At 41.2% G+C, this 27,269-nt stretch overlaps 1 protein-coding gene across 7 annotated transcripts in view; it reads left to right on the top strand.

The window, feature by feature from the left end:
* NT5C2 (5'-nucleotidase, cytosolic II) overlaps nt 1-27,269 on the top strand; it is a 63,324-nt gene that overhangs the window by 10,444 nt on the left and 25,611 nt on the right. For 6 of the 7 annotated variants that reach the window (XM_055802880.1, XM_055802890.1, XM_027788886.2 and 3 more), the window contains 2 exons: nt 10,210-10,331; nt 21,455-21,528. In XM_055802880.1, coding sequence (XP_055658855.1) covers nt 10,231-10,331; nt 21,455-21,528 — 175 coding nt within the window. In that variant the 5' untranslated portion in view covers nt 10,210-10,230. Of the gene's footprint in view, nt 1-10,209; nt 10,332-21,454; nt 21,529-27,269 lie in introns of those variants that run through there. The other variant, XM_027788887.2, reaches the window with a different exon arrangement.

The following is a 27,269-nucleotide window of genomic DNA, read 5'->3' as shown; positions in this document are numbered from 1 at the left end:
TGTTATCCAAGCTGACCCAGTTGTGTGCTTTAAGAATGACTGTGCTACTGATCAGAGTTGTGCATCTCATATACTTTGTCGGTTGCTACCACGCTTCTGGAAGGGCCCGTTAAGTCTGTATTTGCTTTCTGAAACACAGTGGAATCTAATGAAGAGTGTCATTGTTTTGAAACACTGTCATCTGCTGCCAAAAGAACTACTGTTGTATAATCCTTAATAGCAGGTTAGTGTGGCAGTTGATCCTTGGTTTGAAATTGGTATGTGGAAGGATGGCTTTCCAGTTCTCTCTCAGGGGATGGCATGCCTCATCTTGTTCTCTTTGGGAACTGTAACTCACACAGAGGCGTTCAGCTGTCGTGAGGTGGTAATCGATCTTTGCACAGGTTTGAACACCAAAGAGTGTTACTTAGGGGTGACAAGCTGAAGGGGGATGGAGGAAGTTGGCAGTTTCCTTTGAGAAGGGGGAGCAATGCTGTGGTTGCCGGGTACTGGGGCTGAATTTGGCTCATCTTCCCAGCAAGTTTATTTGTTGCTGAAGATACTTCAGACTGTTCTGGTGTAAAAGAACAGAGTTGGAATAGAAAAGTTTATCTTGACTTTCCTTTCTGATTTGCAGAATTCAATGTGTTCACTTACATGCTGACATTTCTGCCTTTTGTGCTGTTTACGTTAACCTGCAGCTTGGCTAGCATGCTGTCATGCTTCATCTTTGCAGCAATGATACTAGTATTTACAGATACCAGTCAAATATTGAGTTCCATTGTGATGGACATTTGCATCAAAGCTTCCTCCCAGTTTTCAGCTAAAGCAAATACATGGGAACTCAAGTATTTCCTTTAGCATGGACTGTATTACAACACAGGAATCAAATTAATCTGTATTTTTTAATCTTTCAAGACCCTGCGCAACTAGAGCAATTGCTTATGGGAAAAACAGTGTGAGTAAAATATTTGAATTATGTTATGTGTTTCTTACTGGAATTTAACAGCTGGAAACAAAAAGCAGTGAGAACATCATCTCAGCCAAGTCTGTGCTTGCTATTGGCAGGCGATCAGTTGGACAGCAGTTTGGGAACCTCTGCAGCAGAGGTTGCTGCAGGCTGCTGAAGACCTTTTCCCGAGTCAGTGAGTTTCCTAGGATTGTTAGGGTGCACAGTTCACACTGATGTTGGCTCAGAAGAGCCTTAGTTTGTCCGTTCACCTTCTCTCCAGGTGAAACCTCTCTCTAGAGGTTTTGTTCCAATATTGCTTGTGCTTCAACCTCTTATTCACTGATACATTGATTTATAAGGTGAGGAAGAGTCGCCTGATGTGTAATACTCAGTTTGACTGACCTGCTGCGTAGCTTGGATTGATTGACTTTTTTGCATTAATTCTTGACTCTGTGAAAAAGGGCTGATTTAAACATCACGCCCCTGCTTCATTTAGAGCCCTCTGGTGATGGGAAAACTGCTTCAGAAGTGTGTTGTTTCATAATTAACTGTCCTGTCTGTTAATATTTTTTGTATGGATTTATTTAATTTCCAGTCATGGGTTCTTGTTCTGTGATTGCTAGACTGAGAGCCCTCCACAGACATGCTGCATTCTCCTGTGCGTAAATACTTCAAGACTACTTTCAAATCACCTGCAGAGTCACTCTCTGTAAATTGGCAATCTTCCACTCCAGCCTTGCTTCCTTCCCCAATATAGTCAGCATTGTTCTTGAACGGGGACAGCTGGCTGAAGACAGTTTTCCAGCAGTGTTTGTAGTGGTGACATGAAGAAGCAGACACATGGAGTCTGCTTGGTAGTCTTGTACATCCAAGGATCATATCTGACCTGCAATCACAACATTTCTTTGACAGCTCAAGTTTGCTGATTCTTCTCATTGGCATAGCTCTTGCTCTTCAAGTCTCACATTCCTGAAGTATGGTCCTCCTCCTTTTTTTTTTTCTAGCAGTGGGACGATACAGGGCAGACTAGACTTAGATAAATGGAGAACTAGCATTACCTCTAACAAACTGTGTAAGAAGCAGTATGTTGGAAACAACTAAAATGGTAATTCTGCAGGAAATACTGAGAAGCACAAGCTATATGTAAGCTAGAAAATACACTAATTAGCTCACTGGAGAATTTGTGCTTCCCGTTTCAAGGCAGTAAACTCGGTTACAGATAAATGAGGAGAATGGATGGTCTCCTGGTACTCAAGAAAGTGTCAGATTTGAGGTCTGCTCTTTACAGAGTTGCACTGTGGATTTCGTAGTTTTCCAAATTCTTTTCTAACCCTTCATAAAATTGATGATAATTAAATAATGCTTAAAATATTTTAAATAACTAGTGCTCCTTAGGTTCCTGAATGAGTAGAACTCCTGGGATAGAAATGGAGGGTCACCCAAAGAAACTCCCAGGTTCATCTCCCTGTGCTTTTCAGTGTCTAATGCGTTTGGGTCCTGGGTTATTACTGGAGCTCTAGGCACTGTGCAGCCATTCTGTGGATATGGTTGTCAGTAGAAGTAATCTGATAAAAAAAATCCATATAAAATAAGCAGCATTTTGTTAAATATATTTTACAACTTACTTGATATATTGCCATTACTTTAGCATCTGGCTTCATGACAGAGATAAAATTCAGCCTGAAATTAAACCATATCCTAAAATAAGCCACGAGTAGCATTCTCCCTGCTTATACCTTACCCATCCAGAAATAACCCATGAGTTACTGCCATCTATCAGTCAGACCACAGTCAAATAAACGTGTGACTGGGAATGCTTCACCAATTTCACTAAAAGCATGCTCTTGGAAAAAGCAGTTTCATTGATGTCAGCACTGTGGTGGTGCCCAAGAGAAACAGCTACCACCTTCCTGCAGGAGGACTCAAAGCCAGTGTTGGAAATGGCAAGCTTGGAGGTGGGAGGGTTAGTACAATCCATGGAGGAAGGAGAGTGTTACCCATCTAATGTAATCCCGTAGCTCTTTGTATACTGCAGGTGGGATCTACTGTAAGCTCAGCACATGTGTCTGTGATTAAGCTTAACAGGTTCTTAACAGCAGATCTCTACCTCTTTAATACCCTGTAATGGGCATACAGAATTATCCTGCTTAAAGCCAACCTCAAGTATTAACTATCATGAGCTGAGAGTATGCTTTGAAGTGTCTCTTGCAAGTAAATTAATATTCTAATGAGGAGAGTGTATTTTGTCCTTCCTGCCATCAGGAACCTGAAGCCTTGCGGTCAGAGAGGCAGCCACGCAGAGCTGGAAGTTCTTCAAGTAAAGAACTTAACTCAGGCACAAGGAGGAGAAAAAAAAAAAGTCAGTTTTCTGGTTTAGGGAATGTACAAGCTTCACTGCTTATATTTGGAATTATTGGAATACAATTGGTATATTATATATCCAGTGGAGTCAGAGATGTCATCATGGACATACTAATTTTCCAAAAGCATCACTGATTGAAAACACCTTTTGGAAACAGTCTGCCATTGGCTATTAAGCAGAAGCATTGGCAGTAAAACACAGAATGGTTTGAATTGTCATCCCAGGGTTGTGGGGGAGAGGGAAGCAACGTATGTGAACTAACAGAGCTGGTGTGCAACGCTGCAATTCAGAATAAAACTGGAGTGTGGTTCGACATCCATGCAGTCCCTGCGGCTTGGAGCAAGTCAGAAGCCTACTGCTTTGGGGCTTTTGTCATGTGTCAGTACAGGTAGTTCTCATTCTTCAAGAATCTGTAGATGTAATCCAGATACTCAATGTAGCCGATACCTTGACCAAGACTGATTATATTTTTGTCTTCTAATTCTTTGTTACCTGAATCCAGTGTTGTCATTTGCAGTACATTTCCTAGGTTTGCCATCAGGTAAAGCTGACATAGCCTGAAATATATGCAGCTAGCTATTTTGGGGTTCCTGGGGAGGCTATCGGATTGGCTGGTTAAACGTGTTAATCTCTGTGTGTTGTTTAACATTATCGTTGGTAGCAAATTGAATGGGATGTGCTTTATTACCATCAAGGGATTAACAGACTATCATCCTTTTTAAAAAAATGCAAGCTAGAGACATTTCTTGAGGAATTCTACCCCTTCTGCATTACTCTTCATCTCTGTTCAGTAGTGCCTCTGCTCTCTTGGGAAGATTTCTTTTTAGAAAGGCTCTGCAAATGTGGGACCTCCACCCAATTTTGCAAACTGGTTTGTCACAAGATTTTTTTCTTTTTTGTATTGCTGGTAGGAGCCCAAGGAACAGTTTATCCTGTTTTCCAGTGTGTTGTGATGGTACTCCTGGATTCTGTGATCATGCAGACCTCTGTACATCTGGGATGTGTAGTTCTGAGTTATCAGGAATAGGAAAATGTGGACTGCGGAGTCCCCCACCCATTTTCTCTGTGGTGTTCTTCCCAAGCAGAGCCTGAGCGGAGATTTCAGTATTTAGCTCATGTGAATAGTTCTTCTGGGTTTCAGAAATGCCACTTAACAGACTTTTTTTTTCTCATTAGTTGACATTTTTATTTCCAGAAATTTTGCATCACCTTGCCTTCTAGCAGCCCAAGATGTCTCATCTTTGTCTTGTCTGCCACACCCCTTCAATGAGTTTGTAACGCACAGACTTTGAGTTCGTGGAGTGTTTGAGGGCTCTTCCCTCCTGGACACTGCTAGTGGGCCTCCAGCTGCTCAGCTGGTCCCCAGCTGAATTGAGTCACCCCTTGGCTGAGATGGGAGCCTGCACAGAAAGGACTGTTCCAGGGAGGGAGTCATCGAGGGGCTGGCACCTTAGGGAAAGTGGAGTAACTATTGGCATTTATATGTTAGACTGATGCATTGCCTTTGCAGGGAGCTTCAGTGTGGGCAGGGCAGGTGAGATCAAGCACGGCACCTGAGTGGCAGCGTTGAAGAGGAGACTGAAGTGGTTGCATGGCAAACAAGTGAATAGGCTGGGAATGTGGGTGCAACATGGGAGAGCCAGGGGTCAACACAGGGTTTGACCCCTGGAGGGAGCACAAGTCAGACATGTTTAGAAATGTGTCAAGATTTGAGCTTGCTAAGGGTATATCTGTAGGCATTATTCCTACTGTGCAGTTTCAAGTAGGGCATGTATAGCAAGGCATGCTTATATTTATGAAGCTGGCAATGTTAAGCATGGAATTATATTTAATACACTTTTTAGCTGACTTCTCAGTGTCTGCTGGTTGATGCCAGAAGATGCAGTGTATCTCTGTGATTCATCCTGGCAGCGGTAGGAACTCAGACTGGTTTTTAGCACAGGGACTGAGGAATTAGGACTTCTGCATTTGATTCCCACTTGCTCTGTGTTACTAGCTTCTTTGTGCCCCACTATCCTTAGCTGACAAAATGGGGACAGCACCTTTTACTGCCCCTAAATGTATTATGTGACCGAGAGTTTGTGAAGTGCTTTGGGACTGCAGGTATAAGAACTGCACTGCTGGGTGAGCCAGAAGCCTGCCCAGCCCCTGACTGCACAGTTTTAGGAGATGCTATTGACAGGGATGACACGGTCCTGGCTACTTTCTGCAGTCCATCCCAGGATGTCAGATGCTCCAGGGAATCAGAGGATATGATGCTAACCTGAGTGGACTTCACCTCCTCTGATGCTGGGTGTCCCAAGTGTCTAGCCTAAACTAGGTGCAAGCCACTTCTGCCCTTGATGGAGGGAAAGGGATGCTCCTGGAAAGTGAGTCAGTCACTTTTCTTAACTACCCTTACATGGACAGTCCTCTCAGCAGCAGAAAAAACTGCTTTTCCCCTCCCTGCCCTGTTTATGAGGCCATGCCATGACCCGGACCAGGAATTTGATATGAGTCTTGAACAAGCCAAGCCCAGTCCTGCTCACTTTGCTTTTTCCCTTTCTCAGGGTTTTAACATGGTTCACTCCTCCCTTGCTGAGACCCCACAAAGGCCCTTGAGCTGGATCAGTGTTGCATTGGGGAGCCAGGAACAGCTCTGGGCTTGGCAGGGGCACCACAAGACTTGTCTGTACACCCACAGCCTCCAACTAGACGCAAAGCTTTTAAGTAGCTAACATTACGTGCGATGATTTTTTGCTCAGTTCACTTTCCACTGTGCCTGTACATGTGTGGGTTGTAGTGACAAGGTATTAATGATTCTTGACGTAGAACGTGTAAAAGAGGCAGATGTAGTGCATGGCAAATCAGTGTGAGTACGCTACAACCTTGGGATTGATTAGTGATGCTTTTGTTTTCTGCTATATAAGCTCTGGGAAAATATCCTGGAAAAAGTGGAACTGTCACTGCTGTTTTGTTCATCTCTACATTTTACTGTGTGTGCCTCTGATTTGGCATTGCATCATCAAAGTGTTAGAACAAACTCAGAAATAAATACAGGCATTGCATTTAACCTGAATACATCAAGTATTGTCAGGTGCAGAAATTTCTTACTATTTGTTGGCAAAAAAAGATAAGAAAAATAATAGTAAAACTTACAGGGGAATTCTGGACATGTTATCTCTATCAGTACTTGAAAAAAATACACTATGGATAATACTTGAAATCAGCCAAAATCTGACCAAAGAAGCAAATGGACTTATTTCAAATTACATGCTACAAATTTCATGTTCTTTTGGACCAAAGCATGTGTGCTGAATAGTAGCTCTGTGTCAAAGCTTTGAAGCTGAGATTTTGAATACCTTTTCAAATTAACCCTGTACCATAAATGCTATCAGATGCTTAATTAAGACTGCTAGCAAGGAGCACGTTTGCAGTAAATTATGGGGAGGTGTTCTGACATGCTTTATCTATGTAAAGATTTCTGTTTTTATGTGAAGCTATTTACGGATTATTGATTTCAAAAATAGATTTGTAACTAAAGAAAGATGCATCGTATTTCAGTTGCTTGGAGTTGAGAATCTTGCCTGGCTGGCTGCTTGCTCTCTTAGATGTTTATTCCAGTGGCTTACCAGTGTATGGAGTGATGCAGTCCTTCTTATTTTTCCATCTCTATTTGGAAGGAGGAATTTGTATTCAGGGATCAGGTTCCGTGTCTCTTACCCACGCAGGCTGGCTGATTTTTATACCTTTGAAGCATCAGAACAATTTCATTGAAGTTCGTGGGACTTTTTGTGTGAGTAGGACTTGGGTGGGGAACATCCATCACAGTATCTTTTGTCAGTTGTTAACTGTTTTATTTCAGAGCAGTAAGCTATTGTCACAGTGCCAGCGGAGCCTGCTAGGCTGTGAGAGTGCCTTTGAGTTCATGTAACAGAAAACTTCAGCATAAGAGTTTTTGATTTTATGCTGTGTGAACATTAAAGATTTTAATAAATCAGTCAGGGCAAAGCCTGAATGTAGAGGTAATATCTTTTATTAGAGCAACCAACAGAGCTTGAAAACTTAGACAAGCTTGTGTGCCCAAGAGCTTGTCTATTTTTTCCAGCCATACCAGTTGGTCTAATAAAAGTTATTGCCTCTGTCTACAAACTTTGTCCTGCCTATGAACCCTGTTCATCGCAGCTACAGCAAAATAGTGCTGGATCATTAAAATAACTCAGGCCTTTCTTGCTTAATTATGGAAACTCGGATTTTTGTGGTTTCCTCAAGTCTCAGCTTTTTGAATCCCACCACACACAAAATGATGCTGTCTGGTTTCTCCTACTGTAGAGGAGGGTTCTATCACATAGGAGCTCTAACTGCTTCACCAATTCCTCATTTTAGAAAGGATATTAAGGTAGCCTGCTAAAATTCTTCTGCCATCTGGATTTTAAGGTATTTTGGAGGTATTATTGGTGAACTATCAGATGTCTGACATGGATGGTGTTGGGAGCAGTCCTATCCTAGTACCTGTGTCAGCATCTGTGATGTGGTGTGGTAGTGATGGGAAGCAGATGAAGAGGGAAGAAGAGGCTGGCAGGACAGAAAGTATCTGGCTGTGGCTGCTGCTGTAAACCTTTGAACCTTGCTGTGTGTCTGGCTGGGTGAGCAGAATAGTGTAGCCCTTCTAAATGGCAGGAAGCTTGGACCTGGACTTGTTTCAGCTGGAAGACCCAGACCCACAGCTGTCTAAGAGTCCTAAGACCATCCATGCAACAGCTTTTTCAGAGCTATATAATATGTCTTTTTGAGGCCTTAAATGTGTATGTCTTTTGGATCTGAATCTGTAGCTCTAGGTTAGTAGCTTTGCAATAGCTTCAGGTAAGACCAAGGTGGTGATGATCTGGACCATCTTGAAACACCCATGGGGTGGATGGTTTTCCATCCTCTGGGGTCACAAGCTCTTTCTGTAGTTTGTAGTCTTGGGGTCATACCAGATCCCTCACCATGCTGCATGTTGACCTGGAGCCTGTCACTCTTGCATAGGCACTGCTCCTCTCCCGAGGACTTCTGCAGCCCACGCTGCCAGTAAGGAGCCTTGCTGCAGGCAGCGAGCGCCCTGCCTTTGAAGTGGAACAGGTTGATGCTTGGGAGCTGTTTAGTTCTGTGCCCTGTGTTGCCTTCCATCTGCCTTTGGGCACGGCTTAAATAGCTGGTAATTATTTATAAGCCCTTGGTGGCCGGGGCCTGAGCTATTTTAGAAGCTGCCTCTCCCTGCATGCCCTGTTGTGGAAGTTGCGGCTGGCTGGAATGGCGCGTCACCCTCTCGCTGCGGTGACCTCCTCTCCTGGGTGTGTTGCAGGGAATTCGGGGGGGAGAGCTCTCAGCTCTGGCATGCAGTCCCTTGGGCTGCCTGCCAGGGCCTAAATTTGGTGACCTTTAGGATGTGGCAGAAGATGCGTTTGTAAACCTTGGTTATAGTAACTGGGAGACAAGCAGAGAATGCTGGAGGAGGGACGAACGTATTTTTTACAGACAAGCTGTTTGCTGTCTGATTTTTATGAACAGCAAGTAGCAGGTAAATGGACTAACAAATGCAGTGACAATTGCAACTGTTGCTTGTTAATAAAATTTAAAACTAAAAAAATTATATGGATTTTCTCTAGGAGACCAAGCAGGCGTGTGACCACAGAAAGCACCATGGCTTCTAACACTGGTTTGGACACTCTGCTGAAATCATCTCATTTCCCTTCTGTAGAATGAGGGCAGTCATATTTTAAAGTTGTCTAGAAATGATGCTGTATCATTACCCGTGTAGCTTGTGAGTGGTTTTGTTTCTTTTAAGGAAGAATTAAGAAGCCGAGCCCTGCAGTCCAGTAGTTGTGGACTTACACAAGAATGTGGTTTCATGTTATACCGAATTTGGTGTAACTGTGGGGTGCATCTCCTGCCCTGTTCTTCCCACTGCCTCCAACGTAACGTTGCAGCAGGTTGAGCTGGGTTCAGCCTGCCGACCAGTGGAGAGCTACCCAGTTTTGTTTGCTGCTAGTTGGTTAGTTTTGGTGGGTGGGGACCTGGACTGGTGGGCTGAACTGACTCACTGTGGGGCTGCTTCATCATCCCACCTGATTCCAGCAACGCAGCAGCACAGGTGTCTGGCTGGAGGAGGGGGTGAGCAGGATTGCCCTGGTATGCTAATAACACAATTGGGAAAGGTACCCCTGTTTCTTTACTGCACGGTCTTCCTGATGAGGAGGACTGTCCGGTGGTTTGGTTTTGACAACCAGTACTTTTGAAGGGATGCAGATGTTTGTGAATATCTGCTGGCAAATATTTGCGTTGCTAGTGTTACAGGTTTGCAGTGTGTTCTTGCTCTGTCTGAATTTGGTTGACCTGCAGAGGACAAAAGATCAGCTTTCTACTTTTCCTTCCAGTTGTTTCTGCTAATTTAGCATCAGTTTGAAGCTTTGTCTTTGCTCGGAGATCAAATGTCCAGGGACAAGGCTCTTTATTTTTACGGTGTGGTAAAAGTGGCAAGGTCAGTCCCACTGAGGTTTGTAGGGTTTGCCCTGCATAATTTATCTCATGTACAAAGGGTAGGTTTTCCATCACCTGTAGCTAACCTAACACATATTAGTAACTCTAGGATCAAAAAATACCCCTTTTCAGCAATGAAAACAAGGTCTCTGTTTCTAAATGCATTTTCACCACAGTGGATGGGAATGTCTTTGCAGTTCCAGCCATGTGGAAAAGCCTTCCCAGCTCTCTATTTTAACACCCTATCTCATCAAACATCTCAGAAGAAAGCATCTTACTTGACCTGCAAACTCAGGTCATTTCACCGGGTACTTTGCAAGACTTCCTGAGTGGCATTGCGTCTCTGTGTCAGGAAACACAGCTTTCTGGTGAAATAAACCTTGAACTTAAGCAAGCTTCTCTCTTCTACTTTTTTCAGAAATAAAATAAACGTCTGAAGATGACAACTTCATGGAGCGACCGACTGCAGAATGCGGCAGACCTTCCTGCAAACATGGATGGGCATGCTCTGAAAAAGTACCGCCGGGAAGCCTATCACCGGTAAGTTGTTCATGTAACCCCAAAACTAAAGTGCCGAGACTGAGGAAAATAAACTAAACATAAACCCCACATTTCTTCTTTTTTGTTGTTGGTAAAACAGAAAGGTCAGTCTCACCTTCCTTGCAGAAGTGTTAGTGGAAGAGAACTTAAAAGACAGCACAGTATTGGCCTGTAGGAATTTACAGACAGTAGAGTTGAGATACATGTACTAGAGCGAGTGAGGGTTAGATTTTGGGATAAAATCTTTCAAGTCAAATACTCAGTGGCAGAAGTGTTACACTAATTATTGCCGTGCACAGTGGGAAAGCATAGCCTTAGACACTGGAGTGCACAAATATGAATAAGGAGGAAATCAAATGGGATCAGAACTTGAGTGTATGAGAATTATATCTAGAGTGATTATTTGTGGGCATCAAAGGAACGCGTAGAAGCACTCGGCAGGATCTCACCCTCCTTTTCTGTGGTAGGCGTGCCTAAAACCGTCTTTGCTGTAAAACACTTACAGTCTAAAAACCAAAGCAGAGTACGGAATTAAAAAAAAAATTATCACTCTCATTTTATAGTTTGGGAATCAAAGTACAGACACTAGATTGTTTTCACAAGATCATGTTGGAGGTTTGGTTGAGCCAAGAATTTAGCCCACAACTCCCAAGGTTCCGGGCATGGAGCATAAAAGATGGATGCAGTCTATATCCTTATCAGATGTCTGGACTGTTAGGGAGTTAAAAACAACAGCATTGAGTAATTGTCAGCATTCTGTTTGTGGGAGGTGTATCTCCAAAGTTTAGCTTGTTCAGTTTGAGAAGTCATGCACTATGATGATCAGTGTATAGCGTATATTCAGCAGGAGCTGGGGAGACCTGCGTCTGATGCAGAAACAGAAAAATCAGTCAAATTTCCCAACCTCATGCTTAAATGCCATGTTGCATTTGTGATTCATATAGGGTGATATTTCTGAGGAAGTCTTTTGGAAGTGTTAGATATCTTTTGATTCTCCAAATGGAATCTAATTCGATCAAAATACCTTAGCATCATACGATAGACCAAGTTGTGCAAGCTGCAGTGTCTAAGGCTAAGTAATGGCTCTCTGTGATGCATTTCTGAAGCTTACCAATTTCCAGTGGTTATATTTGGGCACATGTCTTAAGTGGTGACATTGAGTCTGTCTATGTCAGTGGGTTTGTCAGATACGGAAATGTGTAATTAATGTAACTATATATACCATGTAAAAAGATTTTAAACCATTCCCTGGCCAAGAATCTTCACCTTGTTGAGGTTATTGACAGGTTTAGTTTTGTGTCATAATTTTACTTAGACTTTAGTTGTATTAATCCTGATTTAGACAGATGGAAATGAAGTAAAGATTAAGGCCTATTTATTTTTTTTTCCTAAATATTTCTTCCAACATTTGTTATGGTTGGGTGCTGACAGTCTGCTAAGTGTTGTACAAGATCCAAAAGAAGCAGTGCTTGTCCTTAAGAGCTTGCACATTCACGTCCTCATTGTGTTTACCCTTATTCATATAAGAAATCTTTACTTTCAGAAAGAATTTCCTTATGGAAGATGAGAGTGCACTCATATAAAGCAGGGTTTCCCACTAGGTGCTGGGATCTGGCAGTCCAAAATTAGTCTGTGGTATGGTTTAAGTATCCCTTTTTAGAATCTAGAAATGTCTTACTGAAAACGTATTGAGCAGAAATGTTGCTAGCACTTTAGAATTTCATGGAAAGCACAACGTTGGAAATACGTTAAGGGGAGGCACATTTTTGTTTTGAAGTTGCTATCCTGTTTTAAAAAGAAGAGAGGGAGGGAGGGAATGAGACTGGGAGAGAATGAGAGAACCTGATGCCAAGACTGTAGTATAAATCTGTGCTATTAATGGCTTTGGTGTACCAGTTTCATGGGAGTTATTTTGATAATCTAGTATTGTAAGAATCTGAAACAACCTCATGCCAGAGACAGTGTTGTCAGATTTCTATTTCTGGTATTTTTTGTGATCTTAATGTTAACAGATGTGCTCTTACTTGAAGGATAAATGCACACTTAACATGATAAAGTAGGACCAAAGTTCTTTCACCTAGTTGTTTTATATTCTGTTTTTCAGTATTTTAATAATTGTTCAGATGTAGAACATGTGTGCTGGTCACAGCCATCAGTTCTAGGATGTAAATTCATTTCAGTCAGCTCCAAGTATGCTCTGACTCTTGGATACTGCTGAAGCACTGTCAATTTTATGAAAAAGAGAGATATAAAAGACAAGTCATTAATTGTCAAGATTCTTTTCTTTCTCTTCCTTCCTTTTTCTTTGTTTTTCTTTCTCCTTCAGTCTCTTTTTCTGCCTCTTCTTACTCTGTCAGCTGAAGAAAAAAACCTTGAAAACATGAATGTAAAGTGACTTAGAAATAAAAACAATAAAGAAGAACCTTGAATTTAAAACTGTTAAGTTTTTTTTTTCACCCTAAAGCTTGTCCCAGTGATGTTGTGGGCCCAGTCTGGAAGGCCGGTGGAGCTTGGCAGCTGGGCCACATGTACAGATGAGCATAACTGGGGCTAGCCAATACCAATGTTGGAAGCCTAGTTGGGCTCAAAGTCATTCATAGGGATTTTCTAAATGCTGCTAGTAATGCTTGGTTTTCTGAAGTGTGAAATTTTAAAAACTTGTTTCACTTGTTTGTTAAGTTCGTGCTTACATATGTATCAGTGGAGATAGCTAGACCGATTGATTTAACTTTCTGGTTCTCATGAACTACGCTAGATTTTATATGCTTGAATAGTAAATGTTGAAGCAGCATAAAATAAGGGGAAAAGTTTCCAACTCAAGCAAAATAATTTGCCTTAAAAAATAAAAATAATGTTCCTGTGGACAAGAAAATTTTATAACATTTACAAAAATGTAGCTCTGAAGATGCCACTCTAATAGTCATATTTTACTGTGGTCATTCATACTAGGAACGTGTTTTTTCAGGTGTTGCCCTTCTTATTCTATCATACTTGATGGATGGATGTTCAACATATAATAGTGTTGGCAGAAATCCTGGTTGGGACTGGTTTAGCTGGTGTAATGCATACTGACTCAGAGTATGATGACTATATCATAATCACATCTGAATGCCATAAGCAAGAATGTGCAAAATTAAGTATTTATAGCTTTTTTTCCTCTCGTAGCTGTTTTCCTCCCAAAAGTTTTGCTTGGTGTTTGAATCAGATTGTGTAGATGCTTAAGGAATTACAGTATTGAAGGTTTTTGATGAAGTAAGAAAGCTTGTGAATGTGAACACGTATGCTATGCTGTAGAGTTCAAGGGCTGTAAAAGCAACGTCAAGAATTAGAAAAATCTTTAGGGGAGGAGAAGTGGTGGGGTTTTAGTTTCAGGGTGTTCCTGATGACTTCAACGAAGACTTTCGGTTAGCTAGTGTTACTATCAGCCACAGACCTCGTTATACAACATTGTTGGCGCCTGTTGGAGGTGAGGTCTAGAGATGAATTAATATACAAGCTAGATGTTATTCATTCTCTAGCAGAGGTCACTGGTAAGAGGATACTGCATTACTGTGCTATTGGCAACATACGTTTTAATTCGGAAATAAAATGGATGTGTAGCTATTAGGTGGCTTTTCCTTGGTGTGTGTGGTTGTGAGGCCACCTCCCTCATGCACTGCTTGTTGACTTTTCCGGGTAGAGGATAATCACTAGATCATTTGTTCTGGAGGAGTACTGTCATTTAACGTGATTGTAATTAGGCAAGAACTAGGTTGACTCTGAGCCACCAGATTGCCCTAGTGTCTATTTTTTAACTTGGAGTGAGCACTTCTAGGCACCCTCTGGATTATCTCACATAGCTCTTTAGGGTTTAAATAGCAACCACATCTAGTTAAAGCAAATAATGGAAAAAGTTGGTGTTCCATCCACCCTTGTTACTGACAGTTACCAAGATCCAGGAAACAGGTATTTGCATTTATATTTACTTATCTGCAGTTTTGGCTTAACAGGGCAGTAAGGCTGAGATGGCCTTTTTGTTAAACATACAGACTTTGGGATGCTTTTACCATTTTGCATCAGAGTCATTTGAGACTTCTCATCCTGAACATGGGGTTTCTATTGTTTTAGTTTTGTTTTCTTGCTCCGTTGTTTACTGGCTAGTGCAGGGGATGTGGCATCGTGAGTCCTAATCCTGATTCTCCTGCTGACTGGTCATAGAGTATTGAATAAGTTACTTCAGAGTTTTGTGTTTCAATTTGCTGTCAAAGCATCTTGTGGTGGTAATACGAGTTAAGTGATTTAAACTGTTCATATACACTGAGATTCTGGGTAAAAAAAGTGGTATATAATAACGACAAAGCAAAAGGGTTAGCAATTATTTGTTTTGATTTCTAGGGTTAAAAATGTATTTTAGTTTGTTCAAATTTGTAAACTCTGGGCTATTCACTGCTAATCTTCTTCACTTGATTGATACAAGATCATTAGTGCTTGCAAACAGGTGGAAATATTATATAAACTAGGCTATGAGGCTTGAAACTGTTTTATCATTAGGGTAGCTATATATAAAGTCTCTTTAAAGATCGGTTCATTGAGGTGGCAAATGAGAAAAAAACCCTTTACCGGCCTGAAAATGCTCTTTTCATCAGACGCATTCAGATAAGTGATGTGTGGTATTTTGATGTAACTGTAAATGAGGTAGCTGTGTAGACACTGCTGGCTATGGTCTGTCCTCGTATGTCTTTGTGCAGCCTTCTTGGACCCATGTGGTGGCATGTGTGTAGCGGAGGGCAGTATGTGATGCTCTATTTGTTTTGCTTTTGTGCTTTGAATGCTGGAGAGAGGAGGGAGAGGGAGTGTTAAGGTGGCAGAATGGGTGAGCTTATGAGAAAGCAGAGCACTTGCCAAATTAATAATAAAGAAATTACATTGAAAATGTCCCATGATCCCTTGCTTTAATAGTTTCACAAAGCAGACGGGTGTTATTTTGGGATGGAATCCATATGTGAGCTTCTTGGCACTTTACTGTTGCCTGGGAAGAAAACCCAAACAATGGAAACAGAAATGGCCAAGGCTATCTCCTTCCATCTGATTCCTGCTGAATTTCAGAGCGAAGTGCTCATAGTCATGTTTCTGCATCAGACTTTTAAGTTCCAGCCCTGATTTTCCAGTTTTATGTCACTGTAATTGTACAAGGACAGTTAGTCTTGTGAAATTGCAGGGCATTATGTTGGAAATATTACTAGAAGTAGCCAGGAAAGTTTGATGCTCTTCTTCTGTCTCTCCTATCTGATACTGCCTATGGTCATCTTGAGGCCAAACACTCTCTTTAAAGATGATTACAAACATGCTGACCTGTCAGAATTATTCCTCTTTGGTTTGAAGAAGGAATAAATGGAACTCTGAAAATCTAACACTGTAAAAAAAGGACCAAAATGGTATGATAAATAATAATATATGGAATGGGCATTACCTGCCTAACAGGCAAGACTTGGCAAAAGAAAGATTACATTGGCTTTAGTACTTTAAAGTAGGTTATTTCTTATCCCCTCTAAAACAGGTACCAAAGCATCCAGCACCCAAAGACAAGATGTTTTGATATATATTAGTATCTTAAAGGTTTCTCACATGATTTGTGCCAGATAAATAAGGTCAGTGAGGGACTCGGATGAGTTCACTGTTGTTGTTGGAAGTCACCTGTAACCAGAACTGTACTGTCACGTAGTGAGACATCTTGCTCAACCACACAACATCTGGGGACTAGCTAGTACTACTGAGAACATTCAGTTTTTATAGGAGTGGTAGGATCTTTATTTCATTATTAGCCTTTTTAAAGAGGCCATGGGGAACTTGGACATGGGAGGCTATTAAAAGCTAATCCATTTAGTTCCCTCTTTTTCTTTTTAACTCTTCTAGCTTATTAAAACATGGAAGTTGTCCATATAGTGAAGATTAACCAAAGTGCCTAAACTTTGAGGAAGCAGGAATCTGAGCCTTCTGGCTAGTTAGTCCTTGTTCCATGGCTGGCTTGAGCCCAACTGTCCGACACAGTCTTTTTTGAACACACAAGTAGATGATGCTTAGCCAGCTCCCACTGTATTTGCTGTTCCACTCAGCACTGTTGCAAGTTTCTTTGTATTTATTTAATTTCCAGTGAATCATACTCTCCTGACAAAGAATGTTTCTTGCTGCAAGGTATTTCTAGACTCATTTGGAAAATCGTTATAAAAGTGCTTTGTTCCAGAATCCTCACCTCACATGATTAATTTTAATTTGCTCGCTATGAGTTGTTGTGAGACATGTGCCAAGTTCCTCCTTATATTGTATAATTCTGTGCATTTTGTTTACTTTGTTGGTCATATTACAATAATACTATACATGCAGATTGCATCCAGGGCACAGAATGCTTTTGAGATTTTGCACAAATAAAACAGAAACATTCTCCCTCCCTGCGTTCGCTCCTCTCCTGTGTTACTCGAGAAGAGTTGGGATTTATGTTCCTGCTTTGGAATTGATTGACAAGAACAGTAACAAAACCAAGATCAGTTCTCTTGTAAAAATATAAAGGGCCGTGGATTGCAGTGTTGAGGATATCAGAGCTCTGTGACTCCTTTAATGCATGCTCAGCAGTTCCTTCTTGCAGTGCAACATATTTTTCTCTTATCCAGCACAATCCATAGAGCTCAAAAAGAAAATACTCTCGTCATTGAGAGACTTCTGCTGTGGCCAAGCTGCAGGGTTTAGTCTTTGAGGAAGAACTCATTAGGGAGGAAGTGTGCTTCATGGTTTCCTTTAAAGAGCTCCTCAAGGCCATTTTTCTAAAGGTGTCGATCTGTGCCCAGCTAAGCTACCCCAAGTCCGGGCTGCTGCCTCCCTGCTGCCCTGTGTGCTGGCTCAGGGAGCTGATGGGGCTGGAGGTGGTCCCTCAACTGGCTTCCCCACAAGCACCAACACCTTGGACCACCCCAGCCACACTGCACAGGGAGTGCAGAACGGAGGGACGTTCACAGGCGTGTTCCGCAAAGCAGAAATATAAAAGCTTGGTTTTTCATCAGAATGGAAAGATGAAAACAAGAGAAAGGCAATGTCCTGTTTAAGGAGATGCTCTGGTTGCAGACAGGTGTGGAGCTGGGGAACTGGGTGTAGGCAATACCTACGTCTGACTCTCAGCACAAAGAACGGAGAGGGTGTTTTCATGCTGTGCATGCAGTTGGATTGGTCTTACTCCCCAGTGCAGTTAGATGTTTAGATCAGCTTAATTTTTAGCTTCAGTGCTCTTAGTTAAAATGATTATTTTCTGGATGGAAACAAACAAAATTGGGGGAAGCAAAAGTGTGATTTCTTCTGATTTTGGCAAGTGGAAAAATGATTTTAAATTAAAACTTCCTTGCCTGAAAACGATGGGTGATCTTAGTTTTCCTCGTATTCTGACTTTATCTCAACTGTTTCTAATTTGGAAGCTTCTTTCATTGCTGTTTATCTAGTTGAGCTGTAAAAAACTTGTCATCTCATCCTTTCCTTTAGAGACTAGAGGATCTTTTTTATCAGGTGGTTAAGGTTCTTAGGGTCTTAATAGTCATTAAAAAACAGCTGTTGTCTTTTCTCTGTATTGTGTCTTCTGTGGAGACATTACATTTTGGTAGCCAACAAAGACATTTGACCAGTATTCTTGAAATCAGTCTGAGCAAACTTTTGATTAGGATCTAAGCAAAGGTTTGAAATGGGCCAAGTCTGCAGCTTCTGGGAAGCACTTGGTTCTTCCCAGAAACTGTTGTGGTGATTTAATCTCAAATTTTATCTTTAGTTTCTAGGATACTGCAGCTATTTACTGCTTTTGAGTAAACCCCTTGAATTAAGTTGGTCAGCTTCTGGGAGTAACTAGTTGTAAGTATCTACTTAGTCTCTTGTGTCTAGGGGGGCACTGTGCATGGGAGATGTCTTTATCAGGACTTAAAGTTGAGGTCGCGAGTGCCTACAAAATAACCCAGTATCTCGCTGGGCCTTCACAAGAGAAGTGAAATCGGTTCCAGGGTTTTTTGCCACTGTTTAGTCTGCCATTTAATCTGCCAAAGCACATCCAAGTTTAAATTGATGAAAGTGTTCTCATTTCCTGTCCCGAACGTGTTGTGCAATAGCCTTCTTTAGCTTTTTAAAATATTTGCTCTGTTTCACTCCAGCATCGGTGGATGAAGTAATTACCATGTCAAATCAGTCAGTAGGACGCCTTGAAACCTGCCAGGTCCTGTGCACTGTTGGGGCATGATTAGACCCTGCCACTTATGGTTTCTAGGTCATAGGCAATATTTACGAGTTGATGGAGAAAGAGATCTTCACCAGCTGTTACCAAGAGTGGGGCTGGTATAGTAATTTTCGTGGTTTAGTCATAAGACTTATTTTGGAACAGAAATATGCTAATAGATGTTCTTTTCATTGCATTTAGTAAACTTTTCCAGATCTTCAGCATCAATGTGTGCTGATTTTTATTTTTTTTTTTTTCAGTCCCGGGGTTCAGTTTGTAAATACTCTGAAAGCAAGCAATGAAAAAATGTCAGAGGCTTGGAGATCTTTCCAATTTTTTTGGTCAGTTTGGTGTCGTCATCATCTAAACATAGGCAGGCTGGACTGGAAGAGATCTCTTGGGTCACAGCTCCCGTGTTTTCGCCTTTCACAGGCACTGTCGTATTACCCTTTTTATAAGCGCATTCAGCTCCATCTTAGTGCTTGTTTTTTGTCCTCATTTGGGAAACTGTTCCCAAATGTTGCAATTCTGAAATGCTCTTCTGAGCTTCTTTAAATTTCCCTTCCTATTCCTGTCCTGTTCAGAGGGATGGAAAACTATGCTCTGGGGTTAAGCCTAAAGGCAGGAACAAAACTGGACTCCACCGGTTGGACAAAAACTGTTGCTAGTGTCTCCCAGAGGTATGTTATTCCTTGTTAATGCTCTCCACTTGCAGAAACAAACTGCACACATGTGACATCAGAAATTGTGTCTTTGAATTAGCTAATAAGTAATGCTTTCTGGCACCAGCAGCAACAGAATGTAATCATCTTCGTTACACAAAGTACGAGACTGTGTTTAGTACCAAATAGCCTTTTGCGTTGGCTTCATGTAAGTCAGGGCTATCTCAAGGTTAAAAGACAAACAGATTCAAGTTGCAGATTTGGATAATTTGCTCCACCTTCTCAAAAGCCAGCTATCTCAACAGCGACTTTTAGTGATTTACTATCCCATCTCATATTTCCAAAAGACATTTCTTTACCAGTGTCCAGTTTTTTTTCCCCATCACTTTGTCTTGTTTAGGTAATACATAAATCTATCAGAAAAGAGCGTCATCTATAACCTCTGAGGCCCCTTAGTGACAAGCCCCATTGTCAAAGGCAGGCACTTTGCCAGGAAACTGTGACTCCCAGAGAGAGTGTGCAAGGTTAGGGGGAAAGTGTGCTATTGCCAGAGGAACTGTATTCCAAGTGGATTTGTGTGGAACAACAACGATATCCAGTGACTGGTTAAATTAGCCACAGATGTGTTTTCTAGAACACTGTCCAAGAAGATATACAGTACTTTAAGGCTTGGTTCAGACATAATGATCTTCTGAAGTCAAATCAGATCCAAGCAAAATTGCATTGGTACTAGGGAAGCTTTAAAGGAATTGTGTAATATGATTCAGACAAGTAGATGAATCAGACGGCTGCAAACTAAACAAGGAGCACATCGGTGAAAGATGAGGTAAGGCGACTTGCATAGAAGCGTGATAGTTTCATGTTAGCAGTTTGCTGTTAAAATGCGAGCTGTGCTGGATTGACACGGGCGGTTAAATGGGCACGTTATGCCGGCCACCTGCCCGGAACGTGCGTGCGGAGAACTGCCCAGTGGTTTCTTTCAGCTTTTCAGAATGTACGAGTGCCTTGTTTTGCACTTGCTCTCTCCATTGCTGTATCGCTGTCCCTGCGCCACTCCTCCTACACGGCAGTGCTGCCGATTTCAGTTTTTAAAAGGATTATTACTCTGCTGACGGCAATGCACTCATTAAATATTTGGAGATTTTCACATACTGAAATCAGAGTACAGGTGAAGGCACTGGGACTTTCTCCTTCAGGACGATTTTGTCTCGGCATCACAGCTTGTGCAGTACATGGGATTTCTGTCCAAGATGCGTGTTGAGGAGCTCAGCTTCCATCCTGCAGCTGAGTTGTGATTCTCGTTCTTAAAGTTAGATAAGACAGACAGCAGAGAGAAGTCTTGTTGAATTACAGATCTGCTATATGGTTTAAAGTTCTGGAGAAACATAAGCAGCTTAGTTACTGTGGTAGTTGGAACAGGAAGCAAGAAAAGCTTTTGTTGTATTCTCTGACCTATTTCTTTACCATGTTATTTACTTGAACTAAATTGAATACGGTGTATTAAAATGTTGTCATAAAAAAGGGCCTGGAAGTATTCAGCTTAGATTCTCATTGCAATAGGCACTAATAGTAAAAGTGGAATTTAACAAGTAGCAGTTTTGTCAGGGAGTTGCAGGGGACTTATAATTAAGAAGAAAATTTTTCACAATAGAAATAGCATATTCTTGTGGATGAAAATTTATCTCAGGCGCTGTTTTTCAGAGCTCTGTTAAATGTTTTTTAATGTTGTTGGTGCAAATACAGAAATGGATCTGCATAAGTTTGCTTGCAATTTCCAGACATAGTTCCAAAGAGGGCTCAAATGCTGTGAGTTTTTTCACAGAAATGTTATTTTTCTTTCCTTGTTGCCTCTTTGTAATAATTTGTTTTAATCAAGCAAATTGTATTGCTTCCTGTCCTCTGCTTTCAGTTTCCTTTCACTTGAGCTCTGAATTTTGCTTCAGGAGATTTTGCGCTTCTATTCTTAGGAATTTTTGCAGGTCACATGCAAAGCCGTGTGTGTGTGTGCATGCATGCGTGCATGTCTTTAGACAGCATACCAATAATTAGAACAACCCTGCAAAGTCATGGCTTTGCTTCAGGAGAACTCACAGCAAAAAATGAAACTTGCCTCTGTTTTCAGGTATATTTTCTGATGTTGACCTAAGAGAGCCAGACATCCTGACAGCTGGCAGAATGTTTTGGTTTAAAAAGTGATTATTTTGAAAATGCTCATACCCATGGCTTTATTCCTTCTCTTTTTACAGGGTCTTTGTAAATAGAAGTTTAGCCATGGAAAAGATAAAGTGCTTTGGTTTTGATATGGATTATACGCTTGCTGGTGAGTATCTTAATTTTTTTTGTCATTGATTTAGTTTGGAATATTGCCTCTTCTTGAGCGAAAACCAGTTATTGGTTGGGCTGCTTCAGTTAGCAGGTGCTTCTTCTATTAGCAAATATATAATTCACTATTAATTGAACTTTCATTTTAGGTGTTTGCCTTAAATTTGTTATGTGCAAGCTGTATTTGGTCACAAGTTGTGTTGTAGTACAGTTTGAAGTGATTATGGCTGTCAAGGAAACCAAAGCTTAATAAGTCTAATTGCTTCCTGAGATCCCACTATATTTTGATATTGCCCCTGCAAGCCTGGCTTTGAATAACAAGGTGATTTCTCTTATCCTTGGTGCATATGGCAGGCTACATCTTTAGCCAGCCGGTTCTCCTCTGTCCTGGCAGGGTCAGAACAGGTTTTCCTCTTTTCTCTTCTCCTTTGGCCACATTAGTGACTTGTTTTGAGAAGAGGCAAGGCAGGGGGAGTGTCTTGCGTCAGCTGAACAAGTTATTTTAGAAAGCTTTGCGCATTCCTTATGGCAGATAGCCTTTGGGAAGTTGCATAAGACCTTTTAGTTTCATGAAATTTTTTGCGTGACTTCTCCATCTTTCAAATACAGAACAGGTAAGTTCTCTGAGGCTTTTGATGAAGGGAGGAGATAAAGTTACTGTTTTCTGCATAATCAGATTTGCATGATGTTATGTATTTTAAGGAAGGAAGAGATAAAAAGCCCACTTCCACTTTCTTAGGTTATAGTATCACACAGGCTGTAACTGAGGATGTCATGGACAATCCTGCCTTCTTTCTCATTACCACTTCCAAGATTGCAGATAAGAAGTTACTATCACCCTTGATATTTCAATTTAGAATTGTGAATATAAACTGAGAAAATGTGAGGTAGAGCGTCAGGGTCACCTAATAATAGGTTAATGCAGTATGTCGACTATGGTCATCTAGTTACTGTGTTTACTGAGAAGGAATGAGAGATGAGTAATATGGCTAGAGGCAGTGTGAGGGTCACAGGAGCCACGGTCAGTGGCTGAGCAAAGGGCAGGAAGGTTTCCATGTGCTCAAGGTTCAACACGATGCTGCAAGGAGTAGTTCTGGAGGCTGTGGCAGGTAATTGCAGTTTGTATTTAGATCACTTGCTTTTGTTCTTTCAAGCAGTTACCCATGAAAGCAGTAGTTATGTATAAAAGGTTTAGTTATTCAGCACCTCATTTATACCTCTGTTTAAAGTTCCTGCCACTTTTTAAGTCATGGAGTGTATTGTTGTTAAGCTGTCCTGGATCTGACTCCAGGCACGTGCTTTCAGTGTTTGTGTTTCCCAGCTGTGACAGCCTTGTGGCATTGCCTTTAAGGAGTGCAAAACAGTTGTTCAAGAACAAATGCTTAAAAGAAAAAAAAAACTTCTAAGTTTCACTTCTGTAATGGAAAACCAACTTCTGTGCCTTTTGCAAACTGGCAGCATTTCCCAAGGACTCAGTTGATCCCAGTGGGACTGGCATGGAGCATGAAGCATGTTGCTAACTTTCATCCTGACAGAAGGAGAGCTTCAGCACTATCCTCACTTCTACGACTGTTCATTTTACTCAAGTGTGGCTTGTTCCTGTAAACACATAGCAAATGTGTTGTTATCCACAAAATGTTACTTGGTTGATGAGAGGAAAAAATGTGAATGTTACAAGCATTCTAAAACAATACCCAGGGACATAGAAACCTAGGGATTCCAAGGCTGGAAGATCACAGTGCAACAGTTAAGCAGTCAGGGTCGGTACATTCAGGGGAGTTGAGTGATAGGGTATGGTGCAGAAAAAGAAATAGGATGTGGTCCGAGCAGAAAACTGGAAATCTGGACTGCTCTGGAGTAAGCTGCTGTCCTATGACTTCCTCTGTGGTACAACAGAGATAATACTTGCAGATCATTTTACAAGGAGCTGTGAGAATGTAATTAGGTTGGAAAGCCTTTTGCAGATGAAAACCATTATGCCTGGTAAGTACTATTTTCCTTTCTTTTCACTTGACTGGCAAATTAACATACAAAATTCCCTGTTTGTCTTCCTCTGTCTCAGAGTCATCCTTTCTTTTCCGTGTGTGCTTTTCTTATCTGACCATTATTTGCTATATATAACTGTTGCACACAAGAAAAATTACTTATTTGTTGCAGGGGCTTTAAAGAGTGTAGTGTTAGAATATGATTATAATAAATTAATCTGAAATTATAATAAAGTGAGGCAAGTGAAGTGTTACATTAGTATGTTGTATTGCATTCATTAGACCCTGTTGTGTTTTCTTTCTTGGCATGTTATCTCTTATACACCTTTTCACATGGACATGGACATGCTACTGTCTAGATTAAAAAAGAAAAAACAATGTAAAAAGCTATTTTATCTGTATTTTAACATCTGGAAATGGCATCTGCATACCAGATGGCGCATGCTGAGCAGAAGCCTTTTGGACACCATTCAAGACATTTAAATAGACCAAGGAAGAAGAACAGAAGCGTATCCAGTGTCATCAGCTCCTCATCTAGTTTTCTGCATTTGTACTTTCAGATATTGCTAAGTCACTTTTCTGTAAAGTTGTTTAAAAATATCCCAAGCACAATCTTCACAGTCAATGATTGAAAGCAGTCAGAGCCATTGACTCTGCCAAAAACTACATGCCAGATCCTTTTCCCACTCTCTGTTGTGAACTTTCACATCAGAAATAAACTGATGACATTCATCCCATAGCTGACAGTCATACGCTTTGACATGTCAAAAGAATTATTATTATTTTGGGACACCCTGAATTACTGTCTTGTGAAGAGGAGGCTGCGGTGTCAGTAAAAGAAAACACATTGTCACATTGTCCAGTACCTAAGGGGGGCCTACAAGAAAGCTGGAGGCGGACTTTTTACAAGGGCGTGTAGCAGCAGGACAAGGGAGGGTGGCTTTAAACTGAAAGAGGGTGGATATAAATTAGGTATTAGGAAGAAATTTTTTACTGTGAAAGTGGTGAGTCACTGGAACAGGTTGCCCAGAGAAGCTGTGGATGCTCCCTCCCGGGAGGTGTTCAGGGCCAGGTTGGATGGGGCTTTGGGCAACCTGGTCTAGTAGAAGGTGTCCCTGCCCGTGGCAGGGCACTGGAACTAGATGATCTTTAAGGCCCCTTCCAACCCAAATCATTCTATGATTCTGTCATTCTTCTCTCTTTGTTCTTCCCCAATCAGTGGCCACTGGCAGCACCGTAAGTCTTGCTTAGGAAGTTGTTGAGTACCAAAGAAGTCAGAATCACTTGACTTACTTTGAACTTCAGAAGTTTGAAACAGTTTTGGTTTTGTACTTTATGAGTTTAAGGACACAAACCTACTTCCAGTAACACTGTTTTCTGTCTAGAATAACCTAATTTTGGTAGGGACATGGCATTATAATTTTTAAGTATATTGTAACGGGTACTACACATATTCTGCAGTGATCATGTGTTCTACTACTAGCATGACTGAGAATGTCAGCTTGCCAACTGACAGCAGTTTTAGTATCATCGTGTTACATTGTACGTAAAATATGATTTCATGCGTTGTTTTGTAGGGTAGTATTTCTTAGCCTTATTAAATTAAAGGACCACAACTTAAAATTGAAAACAATCAAGGCTGTCTGATATAGCATTGCCACAGTAATTTTGTTTGTTTTCAAGTCAAAATTACGTTAAATTTTGAATTCTTTTTAATAACTTCTATGTTTTCTCATTCCTTGCATAGGGTTTGTCTCTTTCCTTGCATAGGGTTGAGAAATACTGTTAATGGGTGGGTTGGGCAAACAAAGTCTTGAAGAAAAGAGCCAGAAGGCTTTTGCCTCCTCTTCTGAAAAATTATGGACATTAAATTGCTGAATTCATAACCGCTGTGATTACAGCTGGAATTAATTTGACTGCTGGGAGCTCAAAATAAAATGAAAGCAAATTGAAATAACTCTCACAGGTTTTAGATTCCTTGTTTTTCCATAAAAGGTTGCTGTTGCATCCTCATGGAGTTAATAAGACCTACATGTATAGAAACTCCCAAGTCTCACTAGGTTTATGTGCTGGATACACTAATCCTGGAGGCTCAAAAATCTGTATTGTATATGAAACTGACTGTCCCCTTCCTGTTCAGTCTTTTTGGTTTGCTTGTGTTAGTGAATCACATTTAATACATAAAAAAATGGGGTTGTTTTAAGCTAGGTGTTCCTGGGAGGAAAGTTGAAGGAGCAGGAAGAAAGCAGTGTTTGACTGTGGTTTGTGTGCTTAGTTAAAGAGTCGCTGCTTGAAATCTTGGATGGCTTGACCCAAGTGGGATCCATCATCTGTTTCAGCCCTTGCTGTTAGCAGAGGTTAAGACAAGTTCCTGTGATGTTACGCAGCCATCACCCCAGCAGCCCTTCATTCTCTGCCACTGACCTTGCTGCCTGCCAGCCAAGAAGCGAGGCCCATGCCGATTCCCAGAGGTTCCCTTGCTCCTTGGAAAGCAACGGTGTTACACCAGGATCTGCAAATAGCTGTGAAGGGCTGCGATTGCTGTTAGGGCAGAACTGAGAATTTTTGCAAAGTTCCTCTTCGAATCCTTAAGTTAGAGATTTGAGAGTCCTTTTGTAGTGCATTTTTGTTTGCTAACTAGTAGTTTCTTTTATTATCTGAATGATTCATCTCTGCTTATTCATCCTGACCGGCTAGAAGACCAATTGTCAGTAACAATTCTGATCTGCCTTCCTGTTTTACTAGTACTTTCAAAACAGCCCATGCTTTGGTCAAGGAGAATGTTGCATGTAATCCAAAAGATTCACAACCTTCTCTGTTTTGTGTTTACTGCAAACTGTAGGAAGAAAGACGAAGGTATATCGGTAGAATCTTCACTGCAACACTCACCTGAGATTAGGAGTTGGTGAGGCTAGCTGGAAATGCAGCAGAGAAATTGGTTTCATGCAGCATTTTATTTGGCTACTTCCTTCTCCATGTGAGCCACACTTGTAATTAGTAGGTCTGGATCCAAGTAATGCAGGAGGCCTTGGCATTACTAGGTCTTAAATGGGACAGGTTGCACAATGAGGTGATGGATAGATGTCCCTTGACAGCAGCAGGGCTAAAGCAGTGGGGCACTCAAACTGGCAGTAATTTCACACTGGGCCATTGGCAGATGGAGAGGGAATTAGTAAGAATTACAAACTCAATTGTGCTTGAAAAGATTCCTCTGTGACTACCCTCCTTCTCCAAAAGTTACGGCATTGTTGAAAGTTTTCTATCTCTGCGCTAGATAAGATGTAATGCCAGTAGGCAGGATGCTTTCATTTGGAATGCTTTTCCTGTACTTAAATCACTGCTGCTTTCATGTTCTTCAGAAATCAATAATGAAATTATCCTTGGCTGCTGAAAACTGTTTCAATAAAAGGGGAAATGAGGCTTGAAAAATACTGGTTTTGTTGTGTGCAAATGTGATTAATACAACATAATCTGATTGGAATATAGCTTGTGTCCTGGAAACATTGCCAACTTAATGCCAAGATTTGGTGCACTGCAAAGATTTTATTGCAAAATTGCTTATGCTTTCAACTGTAGCATTTCCCTTCTTGTTACATGGGAAGAGACACAGGAAAGACAGCTTTAGCCTTTCCCAGCTTGCTCCAAAGTGCAACATGCGTAAACAGGTTTTGCCCCTTCCTCAAGTAGGTCTTTGTGTCTAAGCCATCCCTGCAGTTTGGAGGAGAGGGAGATTTTTCACACCCACATTTTATTT

This window comes from Falco peregrinus, chromosome 1 (genome assembly GCF_023634155.1).
Source record: "Falco peregrinus isolate bFalPer1 chromosome 1, bFalPer1.pri, whole genome shotgun sequence".
In the NCBI taxonomy this organism is placed as follows: Eukaryota; Metazoa; Chordata; class Aves; order Falconiformes; family Falconidae; genus Falco; species Falco peregrinus.
Note: the sequence above shows the minus strand (reverse complement) of the source record. Positions and strands in the feature narration are given on the sequence as shown.